The 20,436-nt window shown below is 51.4% G+C and overlaps 2 protein-coding genes across 2 annotated transcripts in view; both read left to right on the top strand.

Annotated features, from left to right (window-relative positions):
- KIF17 (kinesin family member 17) overlaps positions 1-7,858 on the top strand; it is a 52,060-nt gene extending 44,202 nt beyond the window's left edge. Inside the window, exons 6-10 of the mRNA XM_032301212.1 lie at positions 155-200; positions 569-908; positions 2,547-2,617; positions 5,714-5,831; positions 7,112-7,858. Of these exons, the coding sequence (XP_032157103.1) occupies positions 155-200; positions 569-908; positions 2,547-2,617; positions 5,714-5,831; positions 7,112-7,290 (754 nt within the window). The 3' untranslated portion in view covers positions 7,291-7,858. The remainder of the gene's footprint in view (positions 1-154; positions 201-568; positions 909-2,546; positions 2,618-5,713; positions 5,832-7,111) is intronic.
- Positions 7,859-9,987: 2,129 nt separating this feature from the next.
- DDOST (dolichyl-diphosphooligosaccharide--protein glycosyltransferase non-catalytic subunit) lies at positions 9,988-20,309 on the top strand. Its single transcript, XM_032301170.1, has 11 exons — positions 9,988-10,329; positions 10,536-10,646; positions 15,965-16,051; positions 16,355-16,458; positions 16,599-16,693; positions 17,398-17,491; positions 17,733-17,881; positions 18,656-18,803; positions 19,460-19,580; positions 19,705-19,811; positions 19,904-20,309. The coding sequence occupies exons 1-11, from the start codon at positions 10,176-10,178 to the stop codon at positions 20,051-20,053; spliced, it is 1,320 nt and encodes a 439-aa protein (XP_032157061.1). The 5' UTR covers positions 9,988-10,175; the 3' UTR covers positions 20,054-20,309.
- Positions 20,310-20,436: the final 127 nt, after the last annotated feature.

The following is a 20,436-nucleotide window of genomic DNA, read 5'->3' as shown; positions in this document are numbered from 1 at the left end:
GGTGTCTCGGTGGGGCTCAGAGAGAGCGTGGTTCCAGCTGGGGCTGGCAGTCACCTGTGCTCAGGAGGGACCAGGGGACCAGTCTGGCAGACTTGAGCAGGAGACCAAAGGAATCTGGAACCCTTGATCAGATCAAGGTGGGTCTTACTCTTAGGTCCAGTGTTTGTCACAACATAACACAGGGCTGTGGCAGTGGGAGAGTGAGGATCATCGGGTCAGAGCATTTGGGCCTGTTGCCCTCCTTAGAGAAGTCACTTGTGCAATTCTGTGAGTTCCTTTAGAACTGTGATGTTGGATGTGGGGACTTCTCAAAGTCGCCAGAATAAAATGTACAACGTGGGTAGTGACTGAGAGCTGGCTGTTGGAGTTGCTGATCAACTTTTCCCCTACATTTTGCAGGGCTGGGGGGACACAATTAGGTGTTCATTTAAAGGCTGGGTGGAGAAGCAGCAGGGTGATTGCACGGCTGGAAGGATGGGTGGGTGTGAGAGAAGGTGGATGGATGGATGGTGGGGATGAGAATGGATGGCTGAATCAGGCCAATGAACAGACGATGCTTGGCTGTCAGCGGGACAGTGAGTGGACAGGGTGGTTAGACGGAAGGGGAGGTATCTTTCCCTGCTCACTGCTTGTCGTCCTTTGTTTTCAGCTTCGGGCCGCAGAGGTGGAGATCAAGGACCTGCAGTCCGAGTTTCAGCTGGAGAAGATCGATTACTTGGCCACCATCCGCCGGCAGGAGCGTGACTCCATGCTCTTGCAGCAGCTGCTGGAGCAGGTGCAGCCCCTGATTCGCAGGGACTGTAACTACAGCAACCTTGAGAAGATTCGGCGTGAGTCCTGCTGGGATGAAGATAACGGCTTCTGGAAGATCCCACAGCCCGCTGTCATCAAAACCAGCCTCCCAGTAGGTCAGGAGCTTGGCTGGCCCTTGCCCTCCCCACCCTCCTTCACAGTTCACCATCCTGCAGACTGGCAGGGAGTGTGGGCCTCTCCTTGCAGTCTGTGGGTATAGCAGACACGTGACTCTGGGTAGCTGACACATCAGGACTCTGAGAAAGCAGTGTGTTCTGGAGGCAGACAGATGTGGGTTGGAATTCTGGCAGCACCATTTCCTATGTGACCTTTTTGGGACTTGGTGTCCTCATCCATGAAATGGGGGTGAATAACAGCACCTCTCTTAAAGTTGCTGTGAGGCTTGGAATGTGTTAATAGGCCAGGTGCAGTGGCTCATGCCTGTAATCACTTTGGGAGGCTGAAGCTGGTGGATCACTTGAATCTAGGAGTTTGAGACCAGCCTGGCCAACATGGTGAAACCCTGTTTTTAAAAAAGAATACAAAAATTAGCCAGACGTCTAATGTGGTGAAACCCAGTCTCTACTAAAAATATAGAAATTAGCCGGGCGTGGTGGTGGGCGCCTGTAATCCCAATCACTTGGGAAGCTGAGGCAGAAGAATCGCTTGAAGCCGGGAGGCGGAGGTTACAGTGAGCCCAGATTGTGCCATTGTACTCCAGCCTGGGCAACAGAGTGAGACTCTGTCTCAAAAATTTAGACAGGCATGGTGGTGCATACCTGTAGTCCCAGCTACTTGGGGGACTGAGGCCGGAGGATCGCTTGAGCTCAGGAAGTCAAGGCTGCAGTGAGCAAAGATCGTGCCCCTGCACTCCAGCTTGGGTGACAAAGTGAGACCCTGTCTCAAAACAAATAACCACCCCCCCAAAACCCAGAAGTGTATTAATACACATAAAACCCTTAGAGCAGTGCCTGGCACATAGTGAGTGCTTACTATGTTGGCATTACCCTAATCAGCATGGTCACTGCTTCATCCGTACAACAGCCCTGAGAAGGACTGTTGTAAGGTTTTCTACCCATTTCACATATGAGGACGCAATCTCAGAGGGTCCAGAGTCACGGTCACAGCAGTGAGTGGGAGGACCATTGGTCGAAACCCACAGTTCAGAGTTTTATGCCTGGTTCAACTTCCACTCTTTCTGCTGACCTCCTGTGTGACCTTACAAAGATCACTGTCCCTCTCTGGGCTTCTTTACAAAGAATGGATTGGATAAGATGACCCTGAAGGCCTTCTCACTTCTGATGAGTCTCAGAGTAAAGCCAGGCATGCTGTGGCTTTCTCCAGCCACGGAGCTGGGTCTGCCCATGTGGGGAGCCCACAGTGCCAGCCAGGAGTCCTCCCTCTTGGTCAGAGTGTTCATCCAGGTCCAAAATCTTGGATGTTTATAGATGGCATTGACACCCTCCCTGCTGAGACCCCAGCCTGCTCCATTTCCCATATGCTCTGGGATGTAGCAGCCTTCCTGTCTGTCTCCACCCTTGCCACGGGCTTCCAAGTCCCTCGCCTGCTGTCTTGCCTGGAGGCTTCTCCGGTATCTGAGCCCCTCTTGCTGTTTCTTAAAATCCTCCCTTGGCTTGGGCTGGGAAGTGTCCTCCCTGTTGAAGCTTGAGCCAGGCCTGACCCCCACCTCCACCCCTGCCCTCTTCTGGGCCTCGCACCAGGCAGCAGTGACTTCAGCTTTTGTTTTCTCATAGCAGTTTCAACTGGGCCACAGAATAAACCAGCCCACAAAACCTCTGCAGCAGACAACAGCGAGCAGAACATGGTGAGGACCCTGGGAGAGGGAGTGTGGCGTTGGGGATGGGAGGGCTTTGCCTGCAGTGCCATGGGTCAGCACTACTGCAGAGAGCTGGTCTTCTACTTTCCTCCCACCTAAGGATTAAAGAAGGGGCCAAGGCTGGATCCTTTTCATGTCCCTCCATTGGCACCTAGACCCTCAACCCCCTCTGGCGCTGATTCAAAGGCACTCACAGTCATAAAGACCGTTCCGGGTGGCCCATCTTGCCGGTGAAGGACAGAGGCTTCAGCCTCAAACCCAGAGGACAAGCAGCACATTCCGGTTTCCTGGGCCCCAGCTGGTATCCTCAGACCAAAGGGGTCCTCAGAGGGTTCATGAAGCAGTAATTGAGATTCCTGTCACTTTATTTTCCTCTCTCTCATATTCTTTTTTTTTCTTTTTCTAAGCGCAGTGGCAAGAACCTGTCTCCTATATTTTGTGGTGCAACAGAAATGCATGTTATTAAAGCAGGGGTGTTTTCTTTTTTTATTTTTGGAGACAGGGTTTCACTTCATCACCCAGTCTGGAGTGCAGTGGCATGATCTTGGCTCACTGCAACCTTCACCTCCTGGGTTCAAGTGGTTCTCGTGCCTCAGCCTTCTGAGTAGCTGAGATTACAGGCACCCGCCTCCATGCCTGACTAATTTCTGTATTTTTAGTAGAAACAGGGTTTTACTACATTGGCCAGGCTGGTCTCAAACTCCTGGCCTCATGATCTGCCTGCCTTGGACTCCCAAAGTATTGGGATTATAGGCATGAGCCACTGTGCCCAGCCAAGCAGAGGTATTTTCAGGGAAACTCTTCTAATTTGTTAACTTAGCTGGGAGCTGCTGTCCCCAGCAGCCACAAAAGGCTTCGACAGAAGGGCACCAGCAGGGGTCCACTTGGCATGGCCTGGTCATCAAGGGCTGGATTGCAGGCACAGCTTCCACGACACAAGCCCATGAACAATGATGTGAAAGTTGTTATTTACAGAGCCTCAGGGTAGGCAGAGCCACCAGAGAGGGACCCAGGCAGCTGGACCCCCTGCTGGTGTCCTTGTGTCAGGGCCTCTGGCAGCTGCTGGGGACAGTAGCTACAAGCTAAGTTAATAGAGAAACTCAGAGTTTTGTTCAAAACAAGGGGTCAGCAAACTTTTTCTCCAAAGGACCTGACCCTAAATATTTTGGGCTTTGTGAACCACATGGTTTCTGTCACAGCCACTCAACTCTGCCACTGTAGCACAAAACAGCCCCAGGTAATACACAAATGAATGGTGTTTCAATAAAACTTTATTTACAAAAACAGTCTGCAGGCCAGATTTGGTCTGTTTGCCATAATTAGTTGATTCTACCTTAAGCCATTACAAACATTTCAGAAAACCCCCGTAGAATATACCTTTATAGTTATGATAAGGCCACTCCTAGGCCAATGAATTCCAACCAAACATCTCTGGCTGAGCAACTCAGGCTGCAAGGGGCCACTCATGCTGGTCTAAAGTTTGACTGGCAGCTTCTCAAAAAAGGGCAAGTTGCTGCCAGGAAAAAAGACATTCTTAATTTGGGACCACAAAGAGGTTATGTCAGAATGCTTTCAGCTCCAAGTGATAGGGAGATGCCAAAGCAAACAATCGTGAGAAAAATAGGGAATTTTTTAGTTCATGTAAATGGACCAGTTTCAGGCATGGCTGGATCTAGGGGCTGAAACAGTTGGGGTCTGTGTCTGTCTTCACCTCTTGTTCCTTCTTCCCTTGGTATGCTAGCTGCAGGCTTTCTCCATATGGCTGGGAGGATGGCTGCTAGCGATTGGTGATCCAAAAGGAAGAGAGGCCTGGTTTGTTAAAGCAACTGTCCCCAGTCGTTTTGGCACCAGGGACCAGTTTCGTGGAAGACAATTTTCCCACAGACTGGGACAGCTAGGGGGTCGGATAGTTTGAGGATGATTCAAGTGCATTACATTTAATGTGGACTTCATTTCTATTAGTATTACATTGTAATATGAAATGAAATAATGATACAACTCACCATAATGTAGAATCAGTGGGAGCTCTGTGTTTTTCTGCAACTAGATGGCCCCATCTTGGGGTGATGGGAGGCAGTGACATGATCAGGCATTAGATTCTCATAAGGAGCATGCAACCTGGGTTCCTCACATGCACGTTCATAATAGGGTTCCCGCTCCTCTGAGAATCTGATGCCGCTGCTGATCTGACAGGAGGCAGAGCTCAGGCAATAACTGGAGTGATGGGGAGCAGCTGTAAATACAGACAAAGCTTCACTTGCTCACCTGTTGCTCACTTCCTGCTGTGCAGCCCAGTTCCTAACAGGCCATGGACTGGTACCAGTCCATGGCCTGGGGTTGCAGACCATTGTCTTAAAGAATCCTTAAACTACAGCTTGGGGAGAGATTCCGATTGGCTCTGCCTGGGTCATGGGCCTACTCTTGGACCAATTACTGTGTTTAGGAAGATGTGGTTCTGTGATTGGTGCAGTCTGGGTCACATGTCCAGCTGTGTAGCAAGCGGCTGGGAGTCCCACATAGTATTGGGTACTATGAATGCTCACTCCACTGGAACCATCAAGTGGGAGGACAATTCCCTGAAAAAGGAGATTTAGACTGAAGAAAACAAGTTCCATGATAGTGGTGAAAAATAATAGCCCTTGGTGATAAAAAGATTAGGATTCCAGTTCTGATGATCACAAATGCACCTGGGAGCCAAGGAACGTATCGTATTGCCTGTTCTATGAGCACGTCGTGATAGATTTGGGGTTTGTGCATCACCCTGGCCCCTGTGGGAACTGGCAGGACACCCTGTTTTGAGCTTTGTAGGATGGAATAAGGCCCTTCCCATCTCAAGGAAGGGGGGGTCAGGTGCAGGCTTGGCTACAGACTGTGACTCCCCGGCCAGAGCGGCCTGGGATCCCACCCATGAGTCCAGGGTCTATGGTGTGGGATGCACCAGAGTGGGCAGAGCCTGCTCCAGCCCTGTGACAACCTGGAGGCGGCTTGGGGTAGCCCCCACTGCCCCAGGATGCCAGAGGCTGCTGAGCCCTGTGCCAGGGGCACAAACGAGGGGGGTGACCGTGGGCATCTGCATCTCAGCAGGAGGAGGACCGCTACAGACTCATGCTCAGTCGGAGCAACAGTGAAAACATCGCCAGCAACTACTTCCGGTCTAAGCGGGCCAGCCAGATCCTCAACACGGACGCCAGGAAGAGCCTCAGTGAGTATCCCTCATTCACTGAAGGGACAGTGAGGGGACAGCCCCTCCCCTGCCCCCACCCTCTCCACATAGGTGGGAGAGGCATGAAGGGGGTGGTTTGGAAGTCAGACCTGGGTTCAGAAATTCCTTTCCCTCTCGGAGCCTCAGTTTCCTTAGCTACAAAATGAGGAGGGTAACACCAGCTTCTCAGGATTAGGTGAGACGAGGTGCAGAAACGCCCAGCCCGGGGCCTGGTGTTCAATACAGAGTCTCCTCTTTGCTCCACCCCTGTCTCCCCTGGCACTCAGTGCATGGCTCAGGGGCCTGGCTGGGGATGCCTGGGTTTAGTTCTCACTAGTTACACGCCAGCTTCCTGGCAAGTCACACACCAGCATTGTGACTTCTTCCACATGAAGACTGACTTCACTTATCAAGGGCCATAAATGCAAAACACGCTTTTAAAACTTAAGCATTACTTCATTTTCTGTGCTTTTAAACTGAAAGCAAAGCCCACAGAGCTTCCAATAAAATAGCAATAAAAAGCAAATCTTGGTCAGGCAAGGTAGCTGATGGCTATAATCCCAGCACTTTGACAAGCTGAGGCGGGTGGATCACTTGAGGCCAGGAGTTCAAGACCAGCCTGGCCAACATGGGGAAACCCTGTCTCTACTAAAAATACAAAATTAGCCAGTCTGTAGTGGCACGTGCCTGTAGTCCCAGCTACTTGGGAGGCTGAGGCAGGAGAATAGCTTGAACCCAGGAGGCAGAGGTTGCAGTGACCTGAGACTGTGCCACTGCACTCCAGCCTGGGTGACAGTGAGACTTTGTCTCAAAAAAAGAGTAAATTTTAGTTCCATATATTGAGGTTATTTAGGAGATAGAATGGGTAGAGTTGAGGAATGGGGGGCGGAGTAGAAATAGGATTAATTGAGTGCCTAATTGAATGCCTAATTAAATAGGATTAATTGTGCCCATGTAGCAGATGAGGAAACTGAGGCTCAGAGATGAAGCAGCTTCTCTGAGGTAATAGGAAGCAGTGGAGCTGGGCTTTGAACCCAGGCTTGCCTGGCTTGAGATCAGGCTTTGGGAAGCCCCAACTCCCAGCCCAGCCCCTTTGGATGCCAACATAGTTGCTTGGTGTCAGACCTCAGCCAGAGCAGCTTCGCAGAGCCTGGAGTCCCAGCTGCTGGGCAGGAGGGAGGGAGTGGGGCGGGCCAGGCTCCCCACCCTCCCCACTGGGGCGTTTTCTCTCCATCCCCGCTCTCCTGACTTACCAGCACCTCTGCCCCTCTTCTCCACAGCATATCACAACTCGCCACCAGGCCTCGGCTGCCCACTCAGCAACAACCCTGCCATCCCCCCTACTCAGGCCCCTGAAATGCCCCAGCCCCGGCCCTTTCGCCTCGAGTCCCTCGACATCCCTTTCACCAAGGCCAAGCGTAAGAAAAGCAAAAACAACTTTGGCAGTGAGCCTCTGTGAGCACAGCTGCCCGCCGTTGCCTGCCTTATAGGCTTCTAGAGACTGCCAGGCCCTCCCAGGGCAGCCCCAGCCAGGCCTCCCCCCGACCCCCCACACAGTGCTCTGGGGCCCGAGGGCTCCCTTAGCCCTGGGAAGACACATTGCCTTCCCTGTTCCCCAGAGAGCCCACCTGTGCCTGGGGCAGGAGCCCCTTGGAGGCTGGACTGTCCTCCTTAGAGAGGCCTGCACCATGTCAGTGTTTCTGTCTGCTCACCTGCCACTGAGCCCACCACCCATGCCCACCAGTGTTGGCCTTTGCCTCAAAGCCTCGGAGCTGCTTCATGGCCTTCACCAGCCCTGATGCAGTGGGCAGCAACTGCCATGTGAAGGAAGCTCAGTATCAGCTGGGAAGGAACTGTGCCTCTGTCTGACCGTCCCCACTTCCTGAGAACTGCCTCGCCCCGTGGGGTGGCACAGGGGTCCCACAGCAGCTCTTCCTGCACTGCCCACCCCTGGCTGGACTGTGGCCCAGGGAAGGCGACTCCACATTAAACTGACCAATAAACTGCTTTTAAGACAAGCTCCCCTTCTCTTACCCTCTGACAGTGTCACTTGGGGCCCCTCCCTGCCATTGTGGCCTGGCTGCCCCAGGGAAGCTCTTTCTGGAACAAGGGTCCTTTGCCTGGGACCTCCAGGGTTTCTGCAGCTCCCTGCAATTGTGAGTACATTCTTCTGGGAAGAGTTTCTGGATTTTCATTAGATTCTCGAAGGATCTGTGACCCAGGAAAGCAGACCCCTCGCTGTGGAAAATAGGGCCATGTCTCCCTGAGGTCAGAAAAGGGCCCAGGTTTTGACAGTCCTGGGGGCTGTGCTGGGACTGGGTGTCCTGACATAACCAGAAATGAAATCAGGCCACCCTGTTTGTGCCCACATAGGGGGCTACCTAGGACACAGCCCTCCCCTTGCCCACAGTATCCCAGGCCTGTCCTGTGGGGGCACCCCACTATCTAAGGGAAAAGGCTTGGCCTTTGGCACAGTCCTGGAACCTCATTTCACTCTGAGCCTCATCTGTGAAATGGGGATAACGCTCGCCTCATAGGGTTAATGTGAAGATTAATGAGATAGGATGTAAAGCTCCTGGGGCATAGCAGGTCTCTGTGTTAGTCTTCCTCCTCCCTATTTCGTATCAGTTTCCACAAGCCATATGCCTGGGCCAAGGAGCTCACACTCTTGAGAAGCTGGGGTGGGGGTGCTTGGACAACCATAGAGATGTCTAGCCAGAGGCAGGCGGCAGTGCGTCCTGAGTCAGAGCAGGTGAGATCAGGACTTTAAAAAATTATTATTTTTTTGAGAGAGTCTCGCTCTGTTGCCCAGGCTGGAGCACAGCTGTTCAGAGGTTTAAGATGGGGGTGTAAGGAGGGCGCTCCTGGTGGAGAGCACTGCAAAGCAAAAGGCAGGAGGTGTGGAACTCAGGGTGTTAAAGGCTGGGCCATTCCTGTTCCATGGAAGCCCTGAGCAAGGACTGAGAGGGGATGAGGCTGCTGAGATGAGTGGAGGTGGAGACCTGAGAGCGAAGAGCCCTGGGGTATCCCTGAGCTGTGACAGACTCCTAAAAAGTTTAACACCATTGGCTCTGAATTAGAGGTGGGTGGATGTGGTACTGTGTCGAGGGTGGAAGGGCTAGTCTTGGGAGCAGGTATTAGGGTGCAGGAGCCAGGGGCCAGAGGCTTAACTTGGGGTGGAGCCAGTGGGAATGGAGAGCAAGTCGAGTAGTTAAGAAGATGCATGGAGGGAGGTTTTGATTTTTGCCCCATTCTTGGGTTGGTGGACACGTGTCAGAAAGGAACTGCTACCTTCTCTCTACAATTGCTGTCACCATTGGCCTGAGGATTGTGGTTGGGACACAGAGGACAGTGGAAGCCTTGAAGCTGCGTGTGGTAGTTTTTACTTAGACCCTTGGTGGACAAAGGCAGCTCTGAGGTGACCGGGGTGGCTTCTGTATTAACGTAAAGAGGTGAGAGCCCAGGTTACTGGATGGATGTTCAGTCTGGCCCGGCGCTAAGTGCTTCAAAATCTGCCTTGTTCCTCCCAAGAGCCCAGAGGTGAGATAATTAGATGGCTGTTCCTAAGGCATACAGATATGCAGCGGAGCTGAACCTCGTCCTTAGCCCTGTTTACAGCCAGGGAAACCGTCCTGGAGAGAAGTGCAATGCCCGAGTAACAGCTAGTGAGGGATGCAGCTTGGAAATTGAACCATTGCTAGGCCAGTCCACTGCCCATCCACAGTCTCCAGCGTGGGCCACCGAGCTGGGCAGGACCGGGCAGGCCCATCCGTGCCATGGCCCCTGGAGCCGCGAGCGGCAGGGACGAGGCTCCAAGTGCCCTGGCCCTGATCTTATTCTTCCAACCCCTCCTCCCTAGAGATGGTGGGGGTGAGGCCCAGTTTCTGGCCCCGAGCCTTCCCAGGCCCAGCGAAGATCCCGCCAGCGAGGAGATGGCTCCACCCCCTGTCCAGGACGCGACGATCAAGCCTAGGGAAGACACACTTCAGCCGGAAGCGGGCTCCGGACTAGGGGCGGGAGGCCGGCCTGGGCGTCCCAAAGGGCGCTCGACCTCGTTGATTGGCCGAGGCTGCAGAGCTGTCTCTCTAGGATTGAGCCTTTTCTTTAGGGAGGCGGGGCCTTGATCCACTCCCACCAATACGGTTCAAGGTATCCGCCACCCACCAGGACACTTCCGGTGGTGCTCTCTGCTCCCTACTATCAAAGCTCCGGCTCTGGAGGCCCAGCTCCGTCGTATGCCTATCACTTCCGGGTGGTGCTCCACGGCCACGAGCCGCGATTGGGCTACCGTAGACGGGGTACTTCCGGTGTCCAGGTGCTGGGTTCTTTGGCAGGAGGAGGAAGATGGAGCCCAGCACCGCGGCCCGGGCTTGGGCCCACTTTTGGCTGCTGCTGCCGTTGCTTGGCGCAGTTTGCGCTAGCGGACCCCGCACCTTAGTGCTGCTGGACAACCTCAACCTGCGGGAGACTCATTCGCTTTTCTTCCGGAGTCTGAAGGGTGAGAGCGGGGTCCGAGGGGGCGGCGTGTGGGGGCCTGGGGTTGGAACGGCATCGAGGGCATTGACCACTCTCCCTCCCACTCCCTTTCCGGGAGCAGGTCGCCCAGGTCTGGCCTGCCGCTTGGGGTGCGGGTCCGCGATGTCTGCAGCAGGGGTTTCCCTTCGCATCCAATCTTCCTCAACTACCTGTGTTTTTCTTGTCCAGACCGGGGCTTTGAGCTCACATTCAAGACCGCTGATGACCCCAGCCTCTCTCTCATTAAGTATGGGGAATTCCTCTATGACAATCTCATCATTTTCTCCCCCTCGGTAGAAGGTAAGGGCTCCACGTCGCACCTAGCACTGGGATTCGAGACCTGGGACTGATGGGTTGCTTTCTTCTGGTTCTTGGCATGTCCTGGGTCATAGGATGGGTTGCCACTCCTGAGCGCTGCTACCAGAGAAGAGGAAAATGTTAATTTCTGACCTGAGCCCAGTAGGGGACATCTTTCTAAAAGACACAGCTAAGGATTGTGGGGTTAAGTGTTGCTGTAGACCATGGAACCCAGGGCCCTGCTGCTCTACTGAGAAGGGAGTTTACTCTGTAAAGGGCCTGATAGAAAGATGGAAAGCTCCTGGGTTGGGTTTGCCTGGGTGGAAAAAGGAAATGGCCTGTTATTAATATGGATTGCTATAAAGAAGCATTGTGCATTGTGGCAGTTGATCTTAAAAATTCATATAGATTCATAGTCTCGGGCTGAAAAAAGAGGCTTAGCAATTATCTACCACCCCATCCCTCCTCCCATTTGAAGCTGGGTAGATGCATCCAGCAGCCTGGAAGAGGGCTATTCAACAGAATGAATATCTTGGCCAGATTATCCAGTTTATACTTGAGTATTCCTGTTTTATGAGGCAATCCAATCCACCACTGTACAATTCTGTTAAGAAGTTCTTATATTAAACAAATATTGTCTCTTGTTTTATTTTATTCTTATGCTCTCCAGCACCTTAGATAAAAAAATCTAATGCTTGTCCGGCTTGGAGGCATAGCCTTCAAATAATCATAGCTTGTTTGGTTGTTTCTCCTCCAGACTGAACATCCCCAGCTTCTTTGGCCATTTCTCTTTGGCCATACTTTTTTGATGAACATATTAGTCATTCTCTTCTTTATTCGCTTCAGTTTATCTTTTTCTCAAAAGACACAAGTTTTCCTTGTCTGGGTAAGACAGAACCACCTTCCTCCCTTCAGTTGATGAAGCTTAGGAAGTTCTTCATTGGTGCCCTTTTTTTTTTCTTTTTTGAGACAGAGTCTCTCTCTGTTGCCCAGGCTGGAGTGCAGTGGCACGATCTCAGCTCACTGCAACCTCCGCCTCCTGGGTTCAAGCCATTCTGTGCCTCAGCCTCCTGAGTAGCTGGGATTACAGGTGCCTGCCACCACACCTGGCTAATTTTTTTTGTATTTTCAGTAGAGATGAGGTTTCACCATCTTGGCCAGGCTGGTCTTGAACTCCTGACCTTGTGATCCACGCCTCTGCCTCCCAAAGTGTTGGGATTACGGATTACAGGTGTGAGCCACTGTGCCCAGCATTTTTTTTTTTTTTTTTTGAGATAGCGTCATTGCACTCTTCAGGCCGAGTGCAATGGTGTGATCATGGCTCACTGCAGCCTCCATCTCCCAGGCTCAAGTCCTCTCTCCTCAGCCTCCTGAATAACTGGGATGCGGCTTCTTTATTCTCCGTAGTTCACGTGAGATTCGGTTTGCTAAATCCCTGAAGTATTTTCCTAGGTTGCTGTCACTTAACTGTGTTACTCCCAACTCCCTTGCAACATGTGCTTTTGGAATTGGCTTTTTGAAGGCAGGAGTAGTTAGGTAGATGTCACCCCAAATTGGTACAAGTTGAAAGCTTCAGATGACTGGGCAGGTGAATGGAGCCTTCAGTGCAGTAACTGGTGTTTGCCAAGTTTTTACTGTGTTTGAAACTTTGAAATAGATACCATACAGTGGACTGAGTGAGACCTTAAGGACAGGGAGTCTGCCCTTGAGGAATTCTTTCAGTCTGTTTTTGAGGAAATAAAAATAAAGGCTTGAAATGAGTTACCAAACCCTGTGCCAGGGTGTAAGATGAAGTGGAGGCACTGTCGGCTCGTATAGGTTGGAAGGAAAACAGCAGTGAATGAGACTGATCGGGAGAGGGCTGACAGAGGATACTGTTGGTGTGAGAAACGGCAGAGAGGGTAAAACAGTGTTTCCCAAACTTTAGTCATTTGCACACGTCCTTCATGATTTTTACCATATTATATATCTCCTGTGCTAATAACTACCTAATATTTGTCTTCAAATTGACCTGCTTTAAAAAAAAAAAAAAAAAGGCTAGGTACAATAGCTTATCCCTGTAATCCCATCACTTTGGGAGGCCAAGGCAGAAGAATTGCTTGAGTCCAGGAGTTTGAGACCAGCCTGGGCAACATAGTGAAACCTCGTCTGTACAAAAAGTGAAGAAAATTAGCCAGGCGTGGTGGTGCATGCCTGTAGTCCCAGCTTCTGGGGAAGCTGAGGTGGGAGGATTGCTGAGCCCTGGTGGTCAAGGCTGCAGTGAGCTGAGATCATGCCAACTGCACTCCAGCCTGGGTGGCAGAGCAAGACCCTGTCTCAAAAAAAATAGAAACCGAAAAACTAAAAATGTCATTTTAAAAGGGAACCAATAGTGAACCCAGAATCACTACTGAAAATGGAAATCCAGTGTCGTCACTCGATGTACGTAGAAGGTAACTATAAATAGAATAAAAACAACACCCTTAAGTTCTAGCCAGATACTGCTGCCTGCTGAAGGCTTTGAACCTGAGATTCCCTCTTGAAAAAGGAGATTAGCAAGCATTAGAAGTTCTAACATCTAGTATCAAACTAAGACATTCTCTTTGATGGAGAAAGCTTGAAAAATAAGGAAGGAGAGTAACTCTCTCTGAGATTCAAGGTTATTTAAAGCCCGGTTCCCGCATTGCTGTTGCCACTTTTTCTGCCTCTAGTGGAGTGGGTTCCACACTTCGGAAGGTGCTGCTGCGAAAATCCTCTCAGGCATTCCTGGGGAAAGGCTGCAGGGTAGGGTTCACAGTGGGGTTTGGTGTCTGCTCCCAGGGCCCTGCTTTGGTCCCGTGACTGCCATCATCACCACCCTGTCAGGTGTGTGAGTGCTGGCCTGGCTGCCCTCTCCATGCCCCAGTGACTTCTTTGCCCTCACTGGCATTGGAAGGCTCCCAGGTCACTGGCAGTCATGGCTACAAGGGAAGAAATCTTCAGCGCATTTTCTGTACCTGGGAGAAACTAGATCCTTGTTGTAGATGGGGAAATAGGTTCAGAAGAGTGAAGGGATTTGCCTAGTTTTTTTTTTGTTGTTTTTTTTTTTTTGAGATGGAGTTTTGCTCTTGTTGCCCAGGTTGGAGTGCAATGCGTGATCTCAGCTCACCGCAATCTCTGCTTCCGGGGTTCAAGCGATTCTCCTGCCTCAGCCTCCAAGTAGCTGGGATTACAGGCATGTGCCACCACGCTTGGCTAATTTTTTTTGTATTTTTAGTAGAGACGGGGTTTCTCCATGTTGGTCAGGCTTGGTCTCAAACTCCCAACCTCAGGTGATCAGCTTCCCAAAGTGTTGGAATTACAGGCGTGAGCCACTGTACCTGCGGGATTTGCCTGGTTTTAACCCCAGGTGGTCTCAATTTCAAAGCCCGTGTTCTGTCTACTCTATAAAAGTTTCTCAGCAGGTGCATCCTTGACGTTTCAGACTGGATGATTTTTTACAGTGAGGCTGTCCTGCATACTGTAGCGTGTTCAGCAGTGTCCTGGGCCTCGACCCACTAATGCCAGTAGCCACCTCCCTGTTACTGTGACAGTGAAGAAATGTCTCCGGACATTGCTCTGAGGGGTGGAATCGCCCAAGATTGCAAACCACTGCACTGTGCCGTAGGCTGCTTTTGGAATGTCTAGGACTGCCTGGCCTCTCCGAAGGAGAGTGGAGAGATGGCTTTTTGAATGTAGCACGAGAGGTAGAGGTAGAAAAAACAGGAGTCTCTGAGTATGCCTGAAGGTCATTTAAGGCGCTTTTTATTTTCTGCTGAAGATTATCCCTCAAAAATAGGGCTCTTCTCATATTTAGATCTTTACGAAGTCATTTGATGGACTCATTTCCACCTGCTACTGGGGGTCTAATGACACACTTCTGTGTCCAGTCTCAGTAAATTGTTACATCCATCATTCCGCTTGTTCAGCCAGACTCCTTGGCATCGTTCTAACGCCCCTGTAGAACCATCAGCAGGCCCTGCGGCTGCGCCATCAGAAGACATGGAAGCCTGCCACTCCTCCCTCCATTTCTGCTCCAAGGCTGGCTCAGCATTCTTCACTGCCTAGATTTTCACAGTGGCCTTCTCACCCATCACCACGGCCACTCTTACCCTCAAACCCTAGTCTCTAACCCATCGCCAGGATCGTCCTTGAAAAATAGGAATGAGATCCTGCCAGGATCCTGCTGGGAATCCTCTGGTGGCTCCCCATGGTAGAGCCTCGTGTGGGGTGCAGGGCCCTGTGCAGCCCGTGCCCTCACTTTACCCGGGCTTGCCTCCTGCTGCTCACTCCTGTCTCTCTAGCTAAGCTGCCCTGGGCCCCTTGCTGGTGACCATGTCCACCCACCTCGGGGACTTTGCACCTGGTGTTTGCTATGCTGGGAATCCTCTTACCCCACAGACTGCCTGGTCATGCTTACATCTCAGATGTCACTTGTCAGGTCTTCCCTGAACAACCTTTGCCTGAGAGCTCCCCTCCCACATTGTCCACTTTGTTTTTCTTCTCGGCTCACAGGATTTCCTTATTTAATGAGTAAATGGATTACTGAGACTCCCTTCATGACCTTAGGTTCAACATCAGAGTACCCTTCGGGGAGACTCTGGAGCCTTAATAGCCCTACCCAGTGCTAGTTTTAGAAGCTTATGGCAGTAGTCACATGACCCAATTAATTGACCAAAAAAGGATAGGATCTCACAGTTACAAATGTTACAAATTAATGAGCCCTTTTGGTGATCACTTTTTATAAAGCAGTGTACTGGGTGGCTCTGTTGTGGATGTCAGGATAGAATCTGTAGGATTCATAGGGGAAAAATGGACTCATGCCAGACCAGGGAGTCCTGGTGTCGAGTGATGGCATCACCTGGAGATTCAGAAGTGCTCTTCCTCAAACCATTTAGACGGAGTGGAATTGACAGGCTCTGGAAACTGGCTCCAGTCATCAATGTCACTAGCATGAAAGGTACAGGTGATGAGCTTGACCCAAGCTGTTTCATGAAATATGGGCAGTGCGACATGCCCAAATGCATATTTCCTGTGTGACTTGAAATACACACAGCTTGCTTGACCAGTGTTAGTAGATGTTTGACTGTTTTCTCCAAACCTCCAGAAGTTTCTAAGTCTAAGCCATCATTTTGAGTCTTCACGCTGGGAGGATGGCCCTTTCTGGGATGTGGTGTGGGAAGCCTCTTCCTTATTGTGGCCTCCAAAGGGTGCTTCTCTGCCAGTGATCATGGCTGCTCTGCCCTTCCTGTCCCCTCCCTGCCAGTGTCAGAGGAGCAGAGAGAGGAGACCTCTGGGTCACTGTGTCTGGTACCTGCTTTCAGATTTTGGAGGCAACATCAACGTGGAGACCATCAGTGCCTTTATTGACGGTGGAGGCAGTGTGCTGGTAGCTGCCAGCTCAGACATTGGTGAGTCCGACCTGGGAGGTTCTGGTGCTTTCTACTCTTCCAGGGAGTTGGAGAGATTTACAAACAGAAGCTGTCAAATTAGCATTGACTGGGTGGGCCTTAGCTTGCGAGTCAGTGAGGGAACTGTTACATCAGTTCAGATTCTGACTCCTGGAGGCAGAATAGCATGCTGCTGTCCAGGGCTCCATTTAGGGCTGCTGGGCACTGGGGCTGACTGGCAGAGAGGGAGTCACAAGGAAGCCAGGATACTTGGCCCAAGGCCCCCTGTAAGGGCTTAGCCAGGTGTCTTTTGGGTCTGTGCAGGTGACCCTCTGCGAGAGCTGGGTAGTGAGTGTGGGATCGAGTTTGACGAGGAGAAAACGGCTGTCATTGACCATCACAACTATGACATCTCAGACCTCGGCCAGGTAAGCAGGCTGTCACCTTCCAGGTTTCAGACACATATGGCAAAACTTGGCTTAGCCAAAAACTAAGAGGGAGTGAGCAGGTACTCCCTGGCTTGGGGAGCCTTTTCCTCACCACCCTGCTTTCTGCCTGCTCTTTGCAGCATACGCTCATCGTGGCTGACACTGAGAACCTACTGAAGGCCCCAACCATCGTGGGGAAATCATCTCTAAATCCCATCCTCTTTCGAGGTGTTGGGTGCGTGAGTAGGGAGAGGCCAGCAGAAACCTGGGGGAAGAAGGGGTCACTTAATTTTTTTTTTTGGGAATTCAAGCTAGAATTATAATTATTTGGGGGTATATAAATGAGATTTATTTATTATATTAAGCCAAGGCCGAGTGCAGTGACTCACTCCTGTAATCCCGGCACTTTGGGAGGCCTAGGCAGGAGGATCACTTGACGCCAGGAGTTGGGAGACCAGCCTGGGCAACATAGTGAGACCTTCTCTTAAAAAAAAAAAGTTGGCCGGGCATGGTGGCTCACACCTGTAATCCCAGCACTTTGGGATGCTGAGGCGGGCAGATCACCTGAGGTCAGGAGTTGGAGACCAGCCTTGCCAATATGGTGAAACCCTGTCTCTACTAAAAATAAAAATTAGCCAGGCGTGGTGGTATGTTCCTGTAGTTTGAGCTACTCAGGAGGCCAAGGCAGGAGAATCGCATGAACCCAGGAGGCAGAGGTTACAGTGAGTCAAGATCATGCCACTGCAGTCTAGCCTGGGGACACAGTGAGATCTGTCTCAAAAAAAAAAAAAAAGTCAAACTCCATTTTAGCAAGACAAGAGCTAAGTGGTTGGCAGTTAAGAAAAAAGGATTCATTCCTGGGAAGAACTGGCTTGGGGATCCCCTGTCCTTGGGCTCAGTTCCTGGGGCCAGTGCTGGGCTGCTCTTGTCCTGCTACAGGATGGTGGCCGATCCTGATAACCCTTTGGTGTTGGACATCCTCACGGGCTCTTCCACCTCTTACTCCTTCTTCCCAGACAAGCCTATCACCCAGGTAAGGGCCTCACAGCCTTGAGGCTTCAAAATAAGAATGAAACAGAACAGCACATTTGGCTGAGGCAGAGGAAATGACTGGTTGGTGGGGTGTGGCATGGGCAGAAGCCCTGTGGTCTCAGGCTCCCCTTCAGGTAGGGCCAGGGTTGTTTTGGTCTGGCCCGCTGTCCTCTTGCTCAGGAGGCGCGGCAACTCTTCCCTTACTTGGAACCTCTTGGGTAACAACCTCGTTCTGTTCCCAGTATCCGCATGCAGTGGGGAAGAACACTCTCCTCATTGCTGGGCTTCAAGCCAGGAACAATGCCCGAGTCATCTTCAGTGGCTCCCTTGACTTCTTCAGCGACACCTTCTTCAACTCAGCAGTGCAGAAGGCCACGCCCGGCTCCCAGAGGTAACTGCCGGGAGACTTAGGGGCTGGGGATCTAGGTGGTTTGGTCTGTGTACATGGGGAGGACTCAGAAGGGGTTGGAGGAGGCTTTTAGCTAAAAGTGTCAGAGGCTGAGTGTTTCAGGTGCTGTCAGATTATTTCAGGACTTTATTGCTATATTGCTGGTATTGACACTTCCAATTTTCTTTTTCCCTTTTTTTTTTGAGACAGAGTCTTGCTCTGTTGCCCAGGCTGGAGTGCAGTGACGTGATCTCGGCTCACTGCAACCTCTGCCTCCTGGGTTCAGGTGATTCTGCCTCAGCCTCCCAAGTAGCTGAGATTACAGGTATCCACCACCATGCCTGGCTAATTTTTTTGTATTTTTAGTAGACACGGGGTTTCATCATATGGGCCAGGCTGGTCTCAAACTCCTGACCTTGTGATCCGCCCGCCCCAGCCTCCCAAAGTGCTGGAATTACAGGCATGAGCCACCACGCCCGGCCGGCACTTCCAGTTTTCTAAAGTAGTAGTGCCTTATCTTGAGGTCCGTAACCCCTGACCTCCACTGTTGCTTTTCGAAAATTGTGTTTGTTGTGCAAATGACACCCAGCGCAGCAGCCCCCATATCTTTTCATTTGTTCCTGTGTTCCCTTTAACCGTGGGTCCCTAGGTGCCCAAGGCCTACAGGCAGAACTTCGCTAGGGCACTGTCATGGTGGACGTTAGTGTCCTGCCCGTCAGGCACCACTGGAAAGAAGGTGGCTCTGGTGCCCAGACTTCTCCTGTTTCCCTCCTGCAGGTATTCCCAGACAGGCAACTATGAGCTAGCTGTGGCCCTCTCCCGCTGGGTGTTCAAGGAGGAGGGTGTCCTCCGTGTGGGGCCTGTGTCCCATCATCGGGTGGGCGAGACAGCCCCACCCAATGCCTACACTGTCACTGACCTAGTGGTAAGAGGTGCTTGGGGTGTGAGGGCCCCAGGGTTCTGCCAAGCTGATGGAGCTCAGCTCAGAAGTACTTACTGAATATTTCTGTGTTGGCCTAAAGGGCATAAATAAAGATGAATAAGTTAATTCCTACACCTAAGCAGGCCAGGTGAGATGCAGAGCCTGGTACGAAAACTGATTGGGAGCACTTCTGAAGAGGTGTGTGTATTTGTTGTAGGTGGCAGCAGTGGGAAGGGCTTCACTGATTAACTCGGCCCAGGAAGTTGGATTTACAAGAGAAACAACATTTCAGTTAGGTCATTAGGATGAGTTTGTTAGGTGAGAGAAAGCGAATATGGAAACATGAATGCTTGAAAGTGTCTGGCACATTCTGAGTCAGGAGGGTGGCTGGGTCCAGACTTCGATGGGCCATGAATACTGTGCGAAGGAATCTGGGCCTGTGAAGAAGAGGCAGAGCTGCTGTGTCAGGGGCATTAACCTTGCTGAGGAGAAAGACTGGTTACCGATCAGGGCTGGGTAGCAGGGGCATCTGCAGGTCTTCTGAACTCCTGGGCATTCCTGCCGTGCGCACTGGGTGGGAATTAAGTGCAGCTCTGCCTGCAGGTGGTGGCACGCCTCCAGTCATGGCCAGCCCTGGCTAACCTGGCCTTTTATCTCAGGAGTACAGCATCGTGATCCAGCAGCTCTCAAATGGCAAATGGGTCCCCTTTGACGGTGATGACATTCAGTTGGAATTCGTCCGCATCGATCCTTTTGTGAGGACCTTCCTGAAGAAGAAAGGTGAGTGCAGCTCCTCCACGAGGATGCTGCCGGAAACTGCCCCGGGCCTCGCTTGATCTCCAGAGGCCCAACTGGGAAACGCTCTGGGAAACCCTCCCGGCTATTCGTATTGGTTCTTCCGCAGGTGGCAAATACAGTGTTCAGTTCAAGTTGCCTGATGTGTACGGTGTATTCCAGTTTAAAGTGGATTACAATCGGCTAGGCTATACACACCTGTACTCTTCCACTCAGGTAAGCACAGGTGACAGTCCCTGTTTTCAGCTAGCATGTGCCCTGCCCAGGCTCTGCAGCGGCCAGGGCCTGCCACCTCTGTCCTCCTGCAGGTATCCGTGCGGCCACTCCAGCACACACAGTACGAGCGCTTCATCCCTTCAGCCTACCCCTACTACGCCAGCGCCTTCTCTATGATGCTGGGGCTCTTCATCTTCAGCATCGTCTTCTTGCACATGAAGGAGAAGGAGAAATCCGACTGAGGGGCCAGAGGCCTGGGACTCTGTACGGTGTAGGAATGGGGAGGGGGGTTGGTGGTTTTTGTTTTGCTTTGTTTAAAGCCATGGGGAAATGGCACAACTTTACCTCTGTGGGAGATGCGACACTCAGAGCCAAGGGGTGGGAGTCAGGGGATAATTTTTATGTAAAAAAGTTTTTCCACTTTGAATTGCCAAGTGGCATTTTTCATATGTGAAGTCACTCTCATTTCTAAAATAGAGACGTTGCCCTCAAACTTCACCTGGTCCCTGTCCTGCTTTGCTTACGGTTGGGGATGCGGGTGCTGTTTGGTGATGACTGACTGGATACAAAATCCTAAGTGGCTTTGTGAAATTTTGCCTAAGACTGGACTGTCTTTAACTGTGAA

This window comes from Sapajus apella, unplaced genomic scaffold (assembly GCF_009761245.1).
Source record: "Sapajus apella isolate SASKATOON/1434 unplaced genomic scaffold, GSC_monkey_1.0 scaffold43, whole genome shotgun sequence".
NCBI classification, from domain to species: domain Eukaryota; kingdom Metazoa; phylum Chordata; class Mammalia; order Primates; family Cebidae; genus Sapajus; species Sapajus apella.
The sequence above is the reverse complement of the archived record's forward strand: the minus strand, read 5'-3'. Positions and strand labels throughout refer to the sequence as shown.

Bases quoted from the DNA above. Each gene is read 5' to 3' on its own strand.
- DDOST (XM_032301170.1), top strand. From the start codon at position 10,176: ATGGAGCCCAGCACCGCGGCCCGGGCTTGGGCCCACTTTTGGCTGCTG. The intron at 17,492-17,732 runs GTAAGGGCCTCA...TTCTGTTCCCAG, and splicing joins CAGACAAGCCTATCACCCAG to TATCCGCATGCAGTGGGGAA. The intron at 18,804-19,459 runs GTAAGAGGTGCT...CTTTTATCTCAG, and splicing joins ACACTGTCACTGACCTAGTG to GAGTACAGCATCGTGATCCA.